The following is an 18,249-nucleotide window of genomic DNA, read 5'->3' as shown; positions in this document are numbered from 1 at the left end:
TTAACACCAACAGAAGAGATGAACTAATCTGTTGAACTCTCTCATATATTAATATTAACAACAAAAAAATATATATATATATATACACCCAACAACAACAACAACACGCTCACCTTCTCCCCTTCTCCCGATTCTGCTTCTTCTTCTTCCTCTTAACTTCCTCCTCGTCTTCCTCGATTTTTTTTTTTTTTTTTTTTTTTTTACACTTCCATGACCTAATCTGTTGAACTCTCTCATACATTATTTTTAACAACAAAAACGATCTTATAATGCTTCATCTTCCTCTCTCACACATGTGGTACTCTTTACTGTTTCACAATGCACTACTCTTCTGCTATTTTAACAGACTGCTCTCATTTCGAGCTCTCCTTCATTCCTTGCCTAAAAAATCCAACTATTACAGCGCTTCTTCTCTCCATGCTCTGAATTCGCCTTCATTGCACCCATCAAGAATTGTGTTAAATCGCATCTCTGACCTAAAACTTTTAAAAACCACAGTTTGCCATGGATGCTCACTTTCCATCAACCATTCTTTTTTTCCAAATTCAGTGCCATCTCTACCCCCTCACCCCTCACTCTCACTCTCAAAGCAACCATCCCACTCTGCTCGCTCCAACCCGTGCTCTCACCTCTCTCAAAACTCCCCCCTCACCTTTCTCCCACCTTTCATCCCCCTCACTCTTCCTTCTCAAAGTTGCCCCCCTCTCATCCACCAACCTGCCTCCCTCCTCTGCCCTCTCACCTCCATCTCTTCACTCCACCTCCTCAAATCCTCAACTGCCTTCTTCCTTGTCTCTTGTCCCCCCTCTCCCCTAGCACCACAGAGCCTTTTCTCCTCATTCGGCCCCCTCCCCTCGCTGTTCTGCAATACCCCACACTCCTTCAGCAACCCTCCTTACCTGCCCCCTCGTCCCTTGTCCTACCCTCCCCCTCCCCTCCACCTCCTGCACCCAAAGCCTCCTCCCCTTCCTCTTCATTAAAAGTGTGGACCTCAAATATCCGGGGCGTTCGCTCAAACCTTTCAGATCTTTCCATACAGGTTGCCACTGACAAACCAGACATTATCTGCCTAACAGAAACTTTCCTCTCCCAAGACGTGTCTGACTCCCAAGTATCTCTCCCTGGCTACTCCCTCTTACGGTATGACAGACCTGAGCCTCGTCCTGGTGGAGGTGTTGCTCTCTTCATCAAAGACTCTATTCCTCACTCTCCATGCACTGCTCTCACTCCCCCACAACCCCAGGAATACCTCTGGCTTCGGCTTCCCCTCCACTCCCACCTCATGTTTATATGTGTACTGTACCGTCCACCGAACAGTGATGACTCCATCTACATCTCACTATCCGAAAACATGGACCATCTTCTATCTTCTCATCCAAACTCTCTCTTCCTCTTATGTGGTGACTTCAATTGTCATCACGCCAGTTGGCTAGGTGTGGGTACCTCTCTCACCTGCCATGGCACCTCAGCAAAAGCTTTCTGCGACTCATTGGGACTGACTCAATCGGTCAACTTCCCGACCCGGATCTCAACCAATGGTACTCCATCTCTTCTGGATCTGATTTTGACAAATTTCCCTGACAATATCTGCTGCTCTTCCTTCGCTCCAATTGGTTCTTCTGACCACGTCCTTGTGAAAGTGGACATCTCTCTGGCTGTTATCAGAGAACCACCTCACCGCCGTCGAGTCTGGCATTTCACTCAAGCCGACTGGCAGGGTCTCCGAGCAGCCATCAAACTTACAGACTGGTCTCCGATCACTACTTTCTCAAACATCAACTCATCCTGGGAATTCTTTCAAAGAAACTTGCTCTCCCTCATGCACAGATTTATCCCCTCTCGTGTTCAGTTGTCTTACCCTTCCTCCCGCCCTTGGTTTACTGAAGCTTGTGGCGAGGCAGTTGTCCTGAAACAACTTGCCTTTGCCTCATGGAAAGCAAACCCAACTGAGGGCAATCTCAGTTCTTTCCACAAAGCTCGGAACAAGTGTGTATCTACCCTCAGGAGAGCCAGAAAACAACATCTTTCTCATCTCAAGTCTGAACTCTCAAACCTCTCTCCCTCCTCAAAATCCTGGTGGCGTTTAATCAAATCTGTTTCTGGTGTATGTTCCCCCTCCATCCCCTCCCTTACCTCAAATGGCCGCACTGCTGATTCCACACGTGATAAAGCTGAATGTCTAAACTCGGTGTTTGCAGCTAAATCTTGTGTCCTAAACCCATCACTATCTCTACCCACTTTACCCAGTCGCACCCAACTGTCCCTGGACTCTGTATCCTTTTCTCCTGACAAGGTGGAGAGCTTGCTTTCAAACCTCGAGTCAGATTCTGCAACCGGTCCAGACGGCATCAGCCCACGTGTCCTCAAAGCCTGCTCTTCTGCTCTTGCTCACCCTCTCTCTGTTCTATTCACCCTCTCATTTGCCCAAGGTCATCTGCCATCTGCTTGGAAATCTGCTAACATCACTGCCCTGCATAAAAAGGTGCAAAAACAGATCCCTATAACTACAGACCAATCAGCCTTCTCCCAATCATCAGCAAGGTGATGGAATCCATCATTGCCTCAGATATGAAATCCTTCCTCTTCTCCAATGGCTTGATTTCCAATCATCAATTTGGTTTCAGACCAGGTCACTCTACCCTGGATATGCTGCTTCTGCTCTCCCATCAATGGATGGAGGTCCTCAATGCCAGACAGGAAATCCGAGCCGTATCCCTGGACATATCACGTGCTTTTGACACAGTCTGGCACCCTGCCCTACTCACCAAACTCTCTTCCCATGGTATTCAAGGCCATCTCCACTCATGGCTCGCAGACTTCCTCTCCTGTCGCAGTCAACGTGTGGCCCTAAATGGAGTTCTTTCATCCCCTCTTCCTGTGCAGGCTGGAGTTTCCTCAAGGTAGCGTTCTGGGCCCTGTTCTTTTTCTGGTTTTCATCAATGATCTCTCGGACTCTCTGGAAAATCCTCTATTTCTCTTTGCCGACGACTCCACCCTCTGCCGTACCATCTGTCATCCCTCAGACCGGCAAGCAGCAGCTTCTTCACTCACTGCAGATCTGGATAAAATCACAAACTGGTCCAACACGTGGAACATGTCTTTCAATCCAGACAAATCTCACACTCTCACTATGTCTCTTCGAAAGGACCGTTTACAAAACCCCCCCATCCACTTTCTCAACAATCCTCTGGAAGAAGTCTTTTCTTTCAAGCTTCTAGGTCTCACTATCTGCCATGACCTTTCCTGGGAAAGTCACATTTCCAACCTCGCCTCAAAAGCCAGTCGCCGACTGGGAATCCTCTGTCGTGCTAGGTCCTTCCTCGGCCCTCTTGAGCTCCTGACCACTTACAAAGCTTTTGTCCATAGCCTGATGGAGTACTGCTCTCCCCTCTGGGCTGGTGCTCCTGCCTCCCACCTTTCTCGGCTTCACGCTGTCGAAACCAGGGCATTTAAGATCATCGGCATCTCCCGCAATGAAGCTGAGTCTTTGGGCCTCTCACTCAATCACCGCAGGTTGGTCGGTGGTCTTTCTGTCTTCTACCGACTCCTCTCCAGCCTTGCCCCCCCTGCTCTCTCTGCGATTTGTCCCCACCACATTTCCACAGGGCGCTCAAGGTCCGCCAACAACCCCCTTCTGGTAAAACTACCAAAATCACGAATCACTGCTCATCTTCACTCTTTCATTCCTCTTTTTCCCGCCTTTGGAATAAACTTCCTCACTCTATTCTTTCCCATTCTTCCCTCCAGGCTTTCAAAACAGCTGTTTACCACCACCTCTTATCTTCCCCCATCCAAATCCTCGATCTTTTCTACCCCCGATAATCCACCCAAGCCCACTTCCTTCATTTCTCCTACTTTCCTTCCTGAAAGTCCCTGAAATGTCCATCTTCTCTTCGCCATGTTCCCCGTCCCATCCCCATCCCTCTCCCTTCCACAGTTCACCTAATGTGTCTGTTCCCCACTGTTTTGTCCCTTCCACTCCCGCCCCTCTTGTCTCATGCCTCCTTGCTGCGAGTTGTGTGTTAGCTCTCATACGAGCCTCGATCAAGGTATACAAAAAAAAAAAAAAAAAAAAAAAAAAAGAGCCGACCTACATTCTGCATGTCTCAGGTAAGAAACTTTCCTTTTTAGTTGACACGGGAGCCACTCACTCTACTATTGCAGCCAAACCGCTGCCAGGGGTTGAAAAATCCAATGCTAATGTACAAGTCGTAGGGTTAGGGGGCAAGATACAGACATTAAGTGCAACGACACAATTACCAGTAAGATGTGGACCTTTGCAGGAAAAACACGCTTTCCTTCTCACAACCACTTCACCGGTGAATCTGTTAGGCAGAGACTTGTTGTGTAAGTTGGGATGTACAATAGCATGCACAAACAAAGGGGTTTTTGTCGATATTCCCCGGGATAAAACACATTCAGTAATGATGATTTTGATGACACCGCACCCAGTTGCCTATTGGTGGAGGTTGCCAAGACAGCCGATTAGTGATGCTTTGATATTTTTAAATGCAATCTTAGCCGAAAGTAAGGAAATGCAAATGTGGCTAGACAATGCACAAGTAATGACACACACCTACTATGATCCCCCACATTGTACAATCTATTATGATGCGAATGGAAATGATGTTGAATTTGCGGAGGAAATTGCTCCGCGTCTGGAAACACACAATGATTTACTGATTTGCCATTTGATGATTGGTAAGGAAGGTGTTGCAATGGAGGTTAAGCTCACGGAAACCCAAAGGCAATTGATAAAATACCCGCCGGGAGCAACCTCGCATGTGACAATAACTACGGCAAGGGGGTATCACCCGAAGGGTTTGGGTTTTATGGTTTATCGCCTGCAGGGGGCAGTATTGACCTGCACAACAACAGTGCTGCATTGGCAAGTGCATAAGCTCGCGAATGATGAAGGGTGGATTTGTGATTTTCAGGAACAAATGTTACGAGGATTGGTGGAGGAGGTTAACCTCCCACCTAAGCGCGAGATGATGATGGAAATGGCAAATGAAACAGGAAACAAAGAAAGTTTGATAGAAAAAGTCCCACAAGAACTGTGGACCCGACATGACAATGATGTGGGCCGTATCATTGGGGCAACGCCCCTAGTGGTTAAACTCAAATCTGGAATGCCTTGGCCGAATGTGCGTCAATACCCTGTGGGGGAAAAATTTATATTAATGTATTTTAAATTGTAACAAATGGAGTTTCAGAAATGTAACTTTTATGCTGCAAATTGAATTGGCTGTCATTTCTGGCCAAAAGACTTTTGCCCTAAATGATAAGAAATGTGTTGTTCTGGAGCAGAGTGACCGAGCTGATAAATGAACCTTTGCTTAGAAAATGTACGAAGTGACTTTTTGTCTAAAGGACACGTCTACAGTCTGGGTGAATATCCCCCAACCTCTCTCTCATGGAAGTATAAAATGTTTTGAAAGACACATTTTCTGAGTACGAGCACGTGAGGAAGTATAGTTTCTCAGTGGCTCGTACTCCTTGGAACTGACCAAGTACCAAGTTAGAATAAAACTCTCTGATGTAATGTAGAAGTGAATTGAATCGGGTTGGTCTAACTGTTAACTAAAGTAAGAATAAATGAAATAGAACCAAATAATATTGCAATCAAATGGGGATTCTTAAGTTCATTGTACAAGGGTGAGAAGTGTATGGTGTATAATTAGGAAATAAATTGTTTCACAAGGAAGGACTTGTGTGGACATCAGTTTTATCAGTGTCGATAGGGTTTTTTTTTGTAGGATTTCATAATCAAATCGGACAAACGTTAAACTCTGTCTGAAGTCAAATAGGATTCCACAAATCGACCAGTTAGAATCCTTCAGGAGGACAACGATCACAACAAGGTGGGTTTAAAAAAATCCACATCAGTTGGTGCCGTGACTCGGATTCGAACCGACGTTGGTGCGGTGCTCGTGACCGGAGGTGCTTAATCTGCCGGAGGCAGTGCCTGGAGGAACGACAAGTGCTTGAGCGAAGGTAAGGGAGAGCGCTCTCAGCAGGTAACGCATTTCGAACAAAGAAAAGTTCATTGTCAGATAATTTTATTGAGAGAAAGAAGAGGATCTGGCGGAGAGAGTCCGTTTTAAAGTAAACAATAAGTACTGTAGTTGTTTTAGAAAAGTGCTGGAGAAGAAGAGTCAGATGACAAGAAGAGGCTCGTTGAGGAGCCAGATGCGTAATTAAATAGGCATGATGAAGCGACATGCCACATGTTTGCATGATACGGACCGGCTATGAGAGAGATGGCCGAGGACACGGCTGAGACGCCGAGATAGGGTTAAAATAGATAAACATTATAAGTTACCTGTTTGTAAGAGTTTTAAGAGTTACTTTTTGTTCATTGAACTCACTGGAAGTTTGTTGGCAGTGAGGTTGTTGTATTATATTGTGTGGAGGTTTTACGGATTTGTGAATGCAATGATTTGCACGAAACGTTTTGTAGAGTGCAGGAGACGATTAACCAGCTGGGAGCGTGGTTGGTGATTTGCACGTGTTACTGAGAGTAAAAATGAAACTTGTGCGAGTCCAATATTCACTGCAATGAAACGTGTTCTGTTGGGATTTTGACGATATTTTAACTCGTGCTGAGTTGAGCTGTGGGTCTGTTTGAAATGGCATGTTATACATTCTTGGCGTTGTATTTCCACGCGAAGGTCGCACACTACACTGTGTGAGACCCCCTCCACTCGATCTGTGGGGGGTGGCATATATCTTTACACTGAGTCTTTGTTCGAGCCTTTGCTTTAGGTGTGAAATTTGATTCATATGCAGATTCAAGAGGATGAGATAGAAATGTGATTGGTATTTGTCACGTGATCACACGCGAGTCTATGAGATGCAATGCTGTCTAGTGTATGTGTTGAAGCCATGACAGAGTAATGCTAAACTGTGGGTTTTGCCTGTCAGAGTTTCTTTTCCTTTTTCTTCCCACCGGATGTGGAGAGAACTTCCTGTTCCTTGTTCCTTGGTGTTTGTGGCGCACCCTCTGGACTGAATCTGTTTAAAGTGAAGTCCATTTAGGAAAAAGTGTTGAAGTTTTATTTTACAACCATTGGGATTTTGAATAAATTGTGAAATAACAATTGTGAATGTGGATATACTGCATGCGATTTAAATGTAGAAACGTGATTTGGAATGATTTTAATGATTTGATGATGTTTAGCACGTGGGGCAATTCACAGATAATAGATGACTCCCTCGGATGGACGTTGAAATATTGTTTTATTCGTCTGCGAATGTTGAGGTTACCTGAACTTGTGCTGGGAAGGCAATGGCAAACAACCCAGTGTAACCCTTTGATCAATTCAGTCAAGGTAAATTCATGATTTAATTGGATAGATGCTGAAGATTAAATTTTTCATTTATGGATTTTAAAAGGAAATATTTTGTTTTGACCAAAAAGTTGTTTTAGAGAGTTTGGATGTTTATTAGTCTGAAGTTTAAGATGCTTTTCTAAGACTGGGATAAAGATTGTGGAGGGTGAAGCTGCATGTTTAGACAGAGTGTTTGAGCTGCAATATAAATGATATTCGCCTGATAACAGATTTGACAAGTGATTTGACAATTTTTGAACAACTGTTTAAAATGATTTATTTGTTTTGATAAAAGAAAATGGATTCGTAATTGAGAAGGTCGGAGGAAGTGATAGATGGTTTGTGTATGTGAGTTGGAAAAATGGCAGCATGTTTGCTGTTTTGGTGAGAGAGAAGTGGACAGATGGAGAAATGTCAGAGATTTAAAATGTCGATGGAAATAGCAAATGAGATGGATGTTTTGAGTATACGTACAACTGGGATTTCTGTATATTTTAGCAATGTGTTTTGGGAAATAACAAGGAAAGGGATTAAAATATTGATATGACATATAATGCAAGTTAAATGCTTCCATAACAATCTTTGTTAGTCTTGTAGAACTACATGTGCCCATGACGTTTATTGATTGGTGTTTAATTGATGCTTTGTTTGTTTCGGAGTGTTGAAAGCAGTCTTTGAAGCAATGTACGATTTCATCTAAATGAAGTTTGGAATGAAGCTTCCACACAAAGATTGGACGATGGGAGAACCCAGATTTGGGTGATTGAGCATTCAACACATGATTATCCCTCCCCTTCCTGAGGAGATAAGGTGGAGCAATGTGGGAAAAGAAAGAAAAAACCCACTGAGGAGAAGGTTGAGCAAAGTCTTAACGTCGGCGTTGTGTGGTGCCTGCGTGGAGGAATGTTCTCAGCCACACTCTCGATTGCCGCTCTGCAAATACATCATGAACTTGCTGTGGTCACTTCAATGTACGACAGGCCTGGAGTTCCACACTGCGCTCCTTCAACCCAGTGTCCGGCCCAAACTTGTACTTGCCCACATCTACCTTCTCCTCAGCTCAAGGAGTGCTTCGATTGTGTTTCCCGTTGGGTGCCACTCTATCCACACCCTGACCTGTTTATCTTCTGACTTCGGGTAGCATGTTTCCAATGTGTGACACATGCTGATGAACAGGCCATAAATTAAATGGAAACACACTCATTTTCTGATATGAACACTCGCTGCCATTGTTGATTGAACTTGAATAATGGAAATCTTTTCTCCTTCAGGAATGGGACATGGTAATCATGTGTAAGAAAAATTATTCAAATTTTCCTTAAAAAAAAAAAAACGGGAGAGTGTGGGGGAAAAATTTATATTAATGTATTTTAAATTGTAACAAATGGAGTTTCAGAAATGTAACTTTTATGCTGCAAATTGAATTGGCTGTCATTTCTGGCCAAAAGACTTTTGCCCTAAATGATAAGAAATGTGTTGTTCTGGAGCAGAGTGACCGAGCTGATAAATGAACCTTTGCTTAGAAAATGTACGAAGTGACTTTTTGTCTAAAGGACACGTCTACAGTCTGGGTGAATATCCCCCAACCTCTCTCTCATGGAAGTATAAAATGTTTTGAAAGACACATTTTCTGAGTACGAGCACGTGAGGAAGTATAGTTTCTCAGTGGCTCATACTCCTTGGAACTGACCAAGTACCAAGTTAGAATAAAACTCTCTGATGTAATGTAGAAGTGAATTGAATCGGGTTGGTCTAACTGTTAACTAAAGTAAGAATAAATGAAATAGAACCAAATAATATTGCAATCAAATGGGGATTCTTAAGTTCATTGTACAAGGGTGAGAAGTGTATGGTGTATAATTAGGAAATAAATTGTTTCACAAGGAAGGACTTGTGTGGACATCAGTTTTATCAGTGTCGATAGGGTTTTTTTGTAGGATTTTATAATCAAATCGGACAAACGTTAAACTCTGTCTGAAGTCAAATAGGATTCCACAAATCGACCAGTTAGAATCCTTCAGGAGGACAACGATCACAACAAGGTGGGTTTAAAAAATCCACATCAACCCTCTCCGAAAAGAGGCTGAGGCCGGGATAGCACCAGTAATTGAATCCTTGAAGGAACAAGGTATAATTGTAGAAGTTTCAAGCCCATGTAACACGCCTATATTGCCAGTGAAAAAGCCACAGAAGAATAAGTGGAGATTTGTCCAGGACTTACGGGAAGTAAATGAGGTGATTCAAAGTATCCACCCCGTGGTACCAAGTGCAGAGGGGTTGATAACGTCTATACCTGCAAGCTCCACCCATTTTACTGTCATTGATTTATGTTCTGCATTTTTCTCCGTGCCCATTGATAAGGAATCGCAGTTTTTGTTTGCCTTCACATACAAGGGCCGTCAATTAACATGGACGTTGTTGCCACAGGGGTTCGCTGATAGTCCCACATTGTTTTTACGTGCTTTGCATAAAGATTTGGAAGATATTGTCCTTGAGGGTAAATCAGTGCTGCTACAATATGTGGATGACTTGCTAATTTGCTCGCCCAACAAAGCAGCATGTGAAACAGATACGCTGCAGCTGCTACAGGCATTGGCAAGGAAAGGCCACAAGGTAAATAAGGACAAGCTGCAATTAGTGCAGGAAAGGGTTAAGTATCTGGGACACCACATTTCACACGGAAAGAGGGAATTGGACAAGGGGAGGATAACTTCAATTGCGGAAGTGCCCCACCCTCGCACAAAGAAAGAGATGATGCGATTCCTCGGTATGGCAATCTACTGTAGACAGTGGGTCGTCGATTATGCAATCCTGACTAAGGAACTGTATATTGTCGTGGGCAAAAACCAGCCCAATGTAATCGAGTGGACTGAGAAGATGGGGGAATGTTTTACCCAACTAAAAACAGCACTCTCGACGGCGCGAGCCTTGGGCCTACCAGACTATGAGAAACCATTTTTTCTTTATTCTCACGAAACTAAAGGATTTGCGCAGGCTGTGCTGACACAATCCCACGGCGACCGCCAGCAACCAATTGCATATTTCAGCCGAAGGCTGGACCCAGTCGAATGCGGCCTACCCCTTTGTTTGCAAGCAGTGGCCGCAGCCAGCTACGCAGTTCAGCGCACGGCAGAGATCGTAATGGGTCACCCTCTTACTCTAAAGGTACCTCACTGCGTTACGGCTTTATTAACCCAAAAGCAAACACAACATTTAACCAACACGCGCCTGATGCAGTATGAGACGACTCTCCAACACCAGCCGAACCTGCAGGTTGAGAGATGCAACATTCGTAATCCTGCTTCTTTGCTGCCAACGGAAGAAGACGGCGATCCTCACGATTGCACAGAGGCAATACAGGAAGTATCCACCGTGTGCCCGGATCTAAAGGATAAACCCTTAGAACACCCGGACCTCACCTTGTTTGTCGATGGTTCGGCCTATCGAGGCCAAGACGGCTCGGGGCATGGAGGATACGCCGTGTGCACGGACAGTGAAATTATTGAAGCGATACGCCGGCCTTCACATTTTTCTGCCCAGCAGGCAGAGTTGTGTGCCCTTATAAGGGCATGTGAATTATCTGCCGATATCTCGGTAAATATATACACTGACTCTAATTATGCTTTTGGTGTAGTACATGACAAAGGTGCGATATGGAAAATGCGAGGGTTTCTCACCTCTGCTGGAACACCCATAAAAAATGGTGAGTTAGTTTCTGAGCTGTTAAAAAGTATTTCGGCGCCAGAGGAAGTTGCAGTTATCAAATGCCGCGCACACCAGAAACTGACGACGGATATAGACAAAGGAAATGACAAGACGGATAAAGCTGCAAAGGAGGCGGCTGGCCTGCCTATCCCTTCAGTAATGCCAGCGCGACTACCAACGGAACAAATAAAGCTGCATCAGTGTAGCTTGTCAGATATTATTGCAATTCAAACTGCAGCATCGCTAAATGATCGTTACAAATGGCAAGTTGCAGGAGGAACAGTGGATGAAGACGGACTATGGTCAAACAAAGGGAAGGTCATAGCGCCTACTGAGATCCTACCATGGCTTGCACGCATGGCCCATCTGAATGGACATGTGTGCAAGAGGGGGACTGTGAGACAGGTACAAGAATCCTGGTATGCACCAGGAATTGGAAAAATAGCAGAAGGGGTTTGTAAAAGCTGCCAGGTATGTCAACAGCATAACCAACAGAAAGTGCGAAAAACAAGAGTGCTGGGAGCCCATCCAGCCCCTTGGGGACCGTTCGTCCACCTACAAATAGATTTCATAAAAATGCCTCCATCATGCGGGTTCAGCAATGTTTTGGTAGTGGTAGACATGTTCACCAAGTGGGTAGAGGCATACCCATGTGCAAAGGCTGATGCCGCTACCGTGGTAAAGCACCTGCTAAAAAACTTTTTCTGCCGATTTGGCATCCCTTATAAGGTGTCCCACGATCAGGGGGGACACTTCACGGGGGAAGTGACACAGGCAGCATGTAAAGCACTGGGAATTAAACAAGCATTTCATTGTGTTTACCACCCACAGTCAGCAGGTGCTGTAGAACGGCAGAACGGAATCTTAAAGAACAAATTGGCAAAAATAATAACGGAAACGGGGTTAAAATGGCCAGATGCATTACCCTTGGCACGAATGAGCATGCGATCAACAGTAAACTGGAAAACAGGGTTATCCCCTCATGAAATACCAATGGGAAGGCCAATGCGGCTGCCCGTGACTGCCCCCAAAAACATGGATAAGCTGAATATTACAATGATGGATGAGAACTTGCTGACATTTTGTAAACGGCTCTGCGGGATCGCAAGGGCGATACACACAAGGGTAAAAGAGGCCCTACCCGAACCAGTGGACGAGCCGTACCACGCCTTCCAGCCAGGAGACTACGTACTGATAAAACACTTCACAAGGAAAACAGCCTTGGAACCTCGGTGGAAAGGACCATTTCAGGTACTGCTGACCACTCCGACTGTGGTAAAGTGCGAAGGTAAGACAGCCTGGATACACGCCACACATTGTAAGCTTGCAATACCAGCAGAGACAGGGACAACATGAACAACACCTATCTTATCACGACCGCGATTCTTTGTGCACTAGTTTGCATATGGGTAATTCGCAATGCCGACTGTAAACGTGATGATGAAGGAATCACTAATAATGTTAGAACTACAATAATGGGAAAAGGGAGTAAGGGATTAGATCAGGGAGACTTAAGGGGTGGTAAAAGAAAGAGACGAGGAATAACCCTACAGGCCTCCATAAAGAATTGACCGACCATCCACTGAACACCTACTTGGCACTATCCCTACAGTACGCTAGGACAATGAACAAAAGGGAATGTTGGGTATGCTCCCACCTCCCACACTCCTCAAAACACGGATTACCCTTGTATGCAGTTCCACTCCAGGGGGAGGACATGTGTGGATACTTAGTCCGTAGGCAAGATAGGCCAATTTAAACTAAAGTAGAGAAGACACCAGCATCAGTGAAAGAAAGAATAGCGGAAATAAGGAGTAACTGGGAAGAGGGGGGGATACAATTGTACGAGCTTTGAGCATTGGTATTACCCTAAGTACAGAACTATTGAACGGAGAGTCGTGATACAGTACAGGGCCCGGCGAGAGAAATAAAAATAACAAACCTTGACAGATTGAAGAAGGGGGAAGGATTAGAAAAGTACCCTCCACATTTTCAACTCATGCACAAACAAACTGGACTAATTTGCCTCGTTAGAAGACAGGGCAGCGGACCCTACTTAGGAGAATCAACATGCCAACATTATGCTGTAATGAGGCGGTCACCATTGAAGGACGAATAAATGGGACAACCATACCTGTAAATATAGAAGAAAATAACCTCGTCGAACCACAGGCACCCCTGAATGGAACATATTTTGTGTGTGGATATAAGGTGTACTCATGGCTACTGGTGGGATGGACAGGGTCGTGCTATTTGGGATTTGTACTACCCCGGATTCGGATCACTGACCAATCGCCATTTATGCCACAGGCCAGATCAAAAAGAGCCATTTCAGAAGTTGAGAGGTTTTTTATGATTGCATTCCCTTTTTATGGAGCTGGCAAAAGTGCAAGGGAAATTATTAATTTGGCAGCATCATTGGAGAAACTGGCTAACACCACCAGCGAAGGATTCCACAAAACAAGTGCCGAGCTGGTAGCTATACGGACAACCGTTATGCAAAACCGTATCGCCCTGGATATGCTGCTGGCAGAAAAGGGAGGGACTTATTCGGTCATAGGGGCAGAGTGCTGCACATACATCCCAGATAATTTAGAAGAAATCGACAATTTGACCAGCAAAATAAAGGCCGAAGGTGCAAAATATCATAATTTTAACAAGGGATGGTCAATGGGATCTTGGTTGATGGGAATATTTGGCAGTTGGGGAGCCTGGATAATCCATTGGTTGTTCATTGGGCTCATGATCTTCATAGCTGTGATCGTTGTCATCACTTGTATTAAAAGTCTAATCAGGGAGTGCGTGAGACGATGTTCCTCCGCAGCAAAGAAGACAACAAAAACGAAGACGGACCTGGGAAGGCCTGCTGTGATTGCCGTGGTCGAGCCGCTGCCAGCACCTCCACCGTCTCTACCCTCCCCGATAATTCACTTCTCTTTCTCTCCCCAACCCATAGAACCTGAAATATACTGTGAACTTAATGGGACTGTTGACACACTGCTCAATCTCATATTGGATCAGGTCAGGTCAGGTATGGGAGCATGTGCCAGAACAGCGCGTCGCTGCGTCCACTTTCCGCCGGTACTCCAGGGGCCTCCGTCTGGCCATCCCCCAGGCAGATGCCAGGCCCATCCCCATCTCCTTGAGATGATGGTCAACCTGTTGCAACCATGAGGCACGTGGTCGGCCCACTGGCCTCCTCCACTCATGAGACTCCCTCGCTGAGAGAATCTGGTGAGCAGGATCAGAGTCAGGAAAACGAGCCACATGTCCATACAGCCACAGCTGACGTTCAAGGACTGTGCAGGTAACAAATCTCATCCAAGTCTCTCTCAGCAACCGCTCGTTGGACACAAAATACGACCAGCGATAGCCAAGGATTCTCCGAAGAGACCTGGTACCAAAGGAAATAAGTCTCCATCTCAGATCCTTGGTCAGAGTCCAAGTCTCGCACCCAGAGAGCAAGACTGGAAGTACCAAGGACCTGAAGACTCGGACTTTCGTCCTCCCGCACAGGTACCGGCAGCGCCACACCCCATGATCCAGTGAATCCATGACTCCCCAGGCCCGACCCAGACGTCTATTGACCTCTGACTCGCAGCCAGCAGAGACATGAATATCACTGCCAAGGTAGGTGAATCTCCCCACGACCTCAACATCCTCACCACAAACAGACACAGACAGGACAGCAGCATCCAAGATGTCACCGAAAGCCTGGATCTTAGTTTTGACCCAAGAAACCCGTAATCCCAACGGCTCCGACTCCTCATTCAGCACCTCGAGGGCCCCCAAGAGGATGTCTAAAGTCTCCGCAAAGATGACTGCATCATCTGCAAAATCAAGGTCCGAGATCTTGACATTCCCAAATGATGCACCGCAACTTGATCTCTCCGACATCCTCCCTAAAATCCAGTCCATACAAGTGCTGAAAAGTGTGGGGGCAAGTACACATCCCTGACGAACTCCAGTAACAACTGGAAATAAGTCAGAGATAGTACCACCACATCTTACAGCACTCTCAGTACCAGAGTAGAGTTCAGACATCAGATCGATCAGTTTTGGTGGTACCCCACGAAGACCAAGAATCCTCCAGAGGACATCCGATTCAATGAATCGAACGCTTTACAGAGATCAACATAGGCTGCAAGCAGCCCCTGCCGAAAGTCTCGTCTGCGTTCGGTGAGGACACGAAGTGCAAGGATACGGTCAATCGTTGACCTCTTTGGTGTAAAGCCTGACTGCTCTGGACGCTGGTGCTCAAGCAGATGGTGGCGAACCCTATCAAGTATTATCCGAGCAAAGACCTTGCCCGGCACTGAGAGCAGCGTCACCCCTCGGTAGTTGTTGCAGTCTTGGCGATCACCCTTCCCTTTCCAGAGAGGGACAACAAGGCCCCTCTTCCAGTCAGTTGGGATGATGCCTGTGTTCCAGGCAGAGCAAAAAACTGCATGCAACGACACGAGTGCAGCATTTCCACCAGCCTTGAGAAGTTCGGCATGGATGCCACAGATCCCTGGAGCTTTGCCCCGTTTCAACTGGTTCACCGCAGCCCGTGTTTCCACAAGCGAAGGTGGACCACAGTTGATTCGAGGGTCAGCAACAGGGATTGTAACACCCTTGACGTCCAACTCGACAGTTGGGGGATCAGCCTGGTACAATCGCTCAAAGTAACCGGCCCAGCGGGCCTTCACTTCAGACTCCTCTGTCAAGAGCCTACCACTCTCTGCTCGAACTGTAGTGCTCCGAGGGATGGGCTTGGATGAACGTAATGCGCGAATTCCCCTGTAAGCGGGACGAGAATCACCTGTCCACAGGTGATGCTCTACCCCCTCACAGATTCCTCGCACATAGGCCTCCTTGTCCACATTGGATGAGTGCCTCAAATTGCTTGCGCCAATGGAGGGCATGGGAAGAAATACTATAGAACCATTGCCTTGTTGGCAAATACTCTGGGATTCTGTACTTTCTTATTTTACTCTGGAATTTTGTACTTTCTTATTTTACTCTGGAATTTTGTAGTCTGGCTTGCAGTTAGCCAAATATATTCTTACTTGTTGTTCATAAAGAACAATAGTTAGCCAAATATTCTTACTTGTTCGTAACGAACCCATGTAAGTTAAATATATGCATATATATCCTTTTGTGCATAAAGTAACTTTGTGAGAGCCGCTTTTGGAAAGTAACTTTGCTTCCTCAGGACCTATGCCTAAGTCATAATCGTTGAAACATATCCACTGTTCTACAGAGGGGTGGGGTGTTGTTGGGCTGGTTAGGGGGGTAGAGAGGGGGCTTTTCTATAAGGTTAGAAGGTGCAGGAAGAGCCTCCGTGACGTCATGGGCCACTTGGAGCTGACCATAAGAGTGGACCACCTGTAGAAAACAATCCTGCCTGCCGTCCTACCGGTCCATGGATGCTCCATCTCTCAAATTTATGATGTAACTGTTTGTTTCTTTTACACAAATGTTCCAAAGTAACAAGAGGAGCGATTGTTGAGAGATTGTATATCTCCCAAGCTGAGAATAGCCATTTGTCAGCAGAATTACTTTTAAAAATCAAAAGTAAAAGAAAAAGCCAAAAGCATTCATTATAGATCACTCTTAACAGCTGCAGTTCTCGGCTGTGTTAAAAGCCAAATCATGTAGTCTCTTTCTTTGTGACACGGCTGAGCAACTGGCTTTTTATTGCCCTTGTAAAAACCTTGAGCCAAGAGAAGCCCGATCGTAAATCAACCTTGAGCCAAGGAAGCTTGGTCATAAACAAGCTTCGAGCCGAAGGAAGCTCGATCGTAAATCAGTGCCATTTGACACAGCACAACAGCTGCTTCCACTTTCCAATGTGGAATTAGGAAAGGAAGGTAAAGGCTCTTAAAAAAGTAAGCCGTCTTCCTGACTCCCTGGCCGGATAATGACCAAACCAGATGGCTTTTAGAGCCCAAAGGGAGGAAATCAGCACCAGGCTTTTACCCCTTGGAGGAAATTGATCTTTGGGAAACAAAGTCTCAATAGAAAACAGTGATGGGAGCTGGGCCAATCTTGAAACCAGATGGTCCCACAAGGGGCAGGACAAATTGTATATAAGGCAAGCCAGAGTGCCAAGCAAGCAGAGTTTGATTGAGCTGGACTACTGTGGGTATTCTGTGTCTCTCTATATCTCTCCATGTATATATGTTTGGTGTGAATTAAAGCTCTTCTCCACCAAGACCACACGTGTGGACAGCGCTCGATCTCAATCAGCACGCTACCGTGGTCTCAACATATACATACATGTATGTATGTATGTATGTATGTATGTATGTATGTATGTATGTATGTATGTATGTATGTATGTATGTATGTATGTATGTATGTATGTATGTATGTATGTATGTATGTATGTATGTATATATATATATATATATATATATATATATATATATATATATATATATATATATATATATACACGAGCCTGGTGTTGGCGCAGTGGTTTGGGCAGCGGCTTGGGATCCAAAAGGTCCTGACTTCAAGCCCCGTTGGGCCACTGAATTAATACACCAGGGGGTTGACTCAGCCTGCCATCCTTCCGAGGTCGGCGAAATGAGCACCAGTGTACTGGGCTGGTGTCTGCCCCGGTTAAAATAGGTGTACCATATCCCTGTGTCGTAAGAGGCAACCAGGGATGCGTCAGGAAGGGCATCCGGCGCAAAACATGTGCCAAATCACTATGCGGATTATACGGATGATCCGCTGTGGCGACCCCTAATGGGAGCAGCCGAAAGAAGAAGATATATATATACACATATATATATATATATATATATATATATATATATATATATATATATATATATATATATATATATATATATATATCAGCGTGGTCCTTCGTTCGGGGGTAAATTTTCGAATTCATTTATTTTAAGCTCCAACACCTGGAATTCGTTGGAAAAGTCGAGAAAACTCTACTGGTGTTTTTATTTCAAATTTCAACAACATTTCCCTCTCCCTCATCGAGCTTGAAGTTTAGCCTCGGTTTCTTGGGGCGGCTGACATTAGAACGACGACGTATACCGACCTGTGCTGAACTTTAAAACGCTCCTGTAATGTCCAATTGTCTCTTTTGATGTGATACGTCGATCTGTGTGTTTGTGTAATGTGTAATGTGTATTACTCGTTCTTCTCACCGCCCCACTAACAATTTTTTTTTTCAGGGTGTAACTTCAAGGTTACA

The 18,249-nt window shown here is 45.2% G+C and overlaps 1 protein-coding gene across 5 annotated transcripts in view; it reads right to left on the bottom strand.

The window, feature by feature from the left end:
• The window catches only part of CETN3 (centrin 3), a 78,040-nt gene that overhangs the window by 32,189 nt on the left and 27,602 nt on the right, over positions 1-18,249 (bottom strand). For 4 of the 5 annotated variants that reach the window (XM_085896322.1, XM_085896319.1, XM_085896321.1 and 1 more), the window contains exon 5: positions 12,181-12,337. The exons of the other annotated variant lie outside the window; for it this stretch is intronic. In XM_085896322.1, the coding sequence (XP_085752448.1) occupies positions 12,181-12,337 (157 nt within the window). The remainder of the gene's footprint in view (positions 1-12,180; positions 12,338-18,249) is intronic. 5 annotated transcript variants of the gene reach the window in all.

This window comes from Eptatretus burgeri, chromosome 9 (genome assembly GCF_056783735.1).
Source record: "Eptatretus burgeri isolate ZD-2024b chromosome 9, Ebu_testis_v1, whole genome shotgun sequence".
Lineage (NCBI taxonomy): Eukaryota > Metazoa > Chordata > Myxini > Myxiniformes > Myxinidae > Eptatretus > Eptatretus burgeri.
The sequence above is the reverse complement of the archived record's forward strand: the minus strand, read 5'-3'. Positions and strand labels throughout refer to the sequence as shown.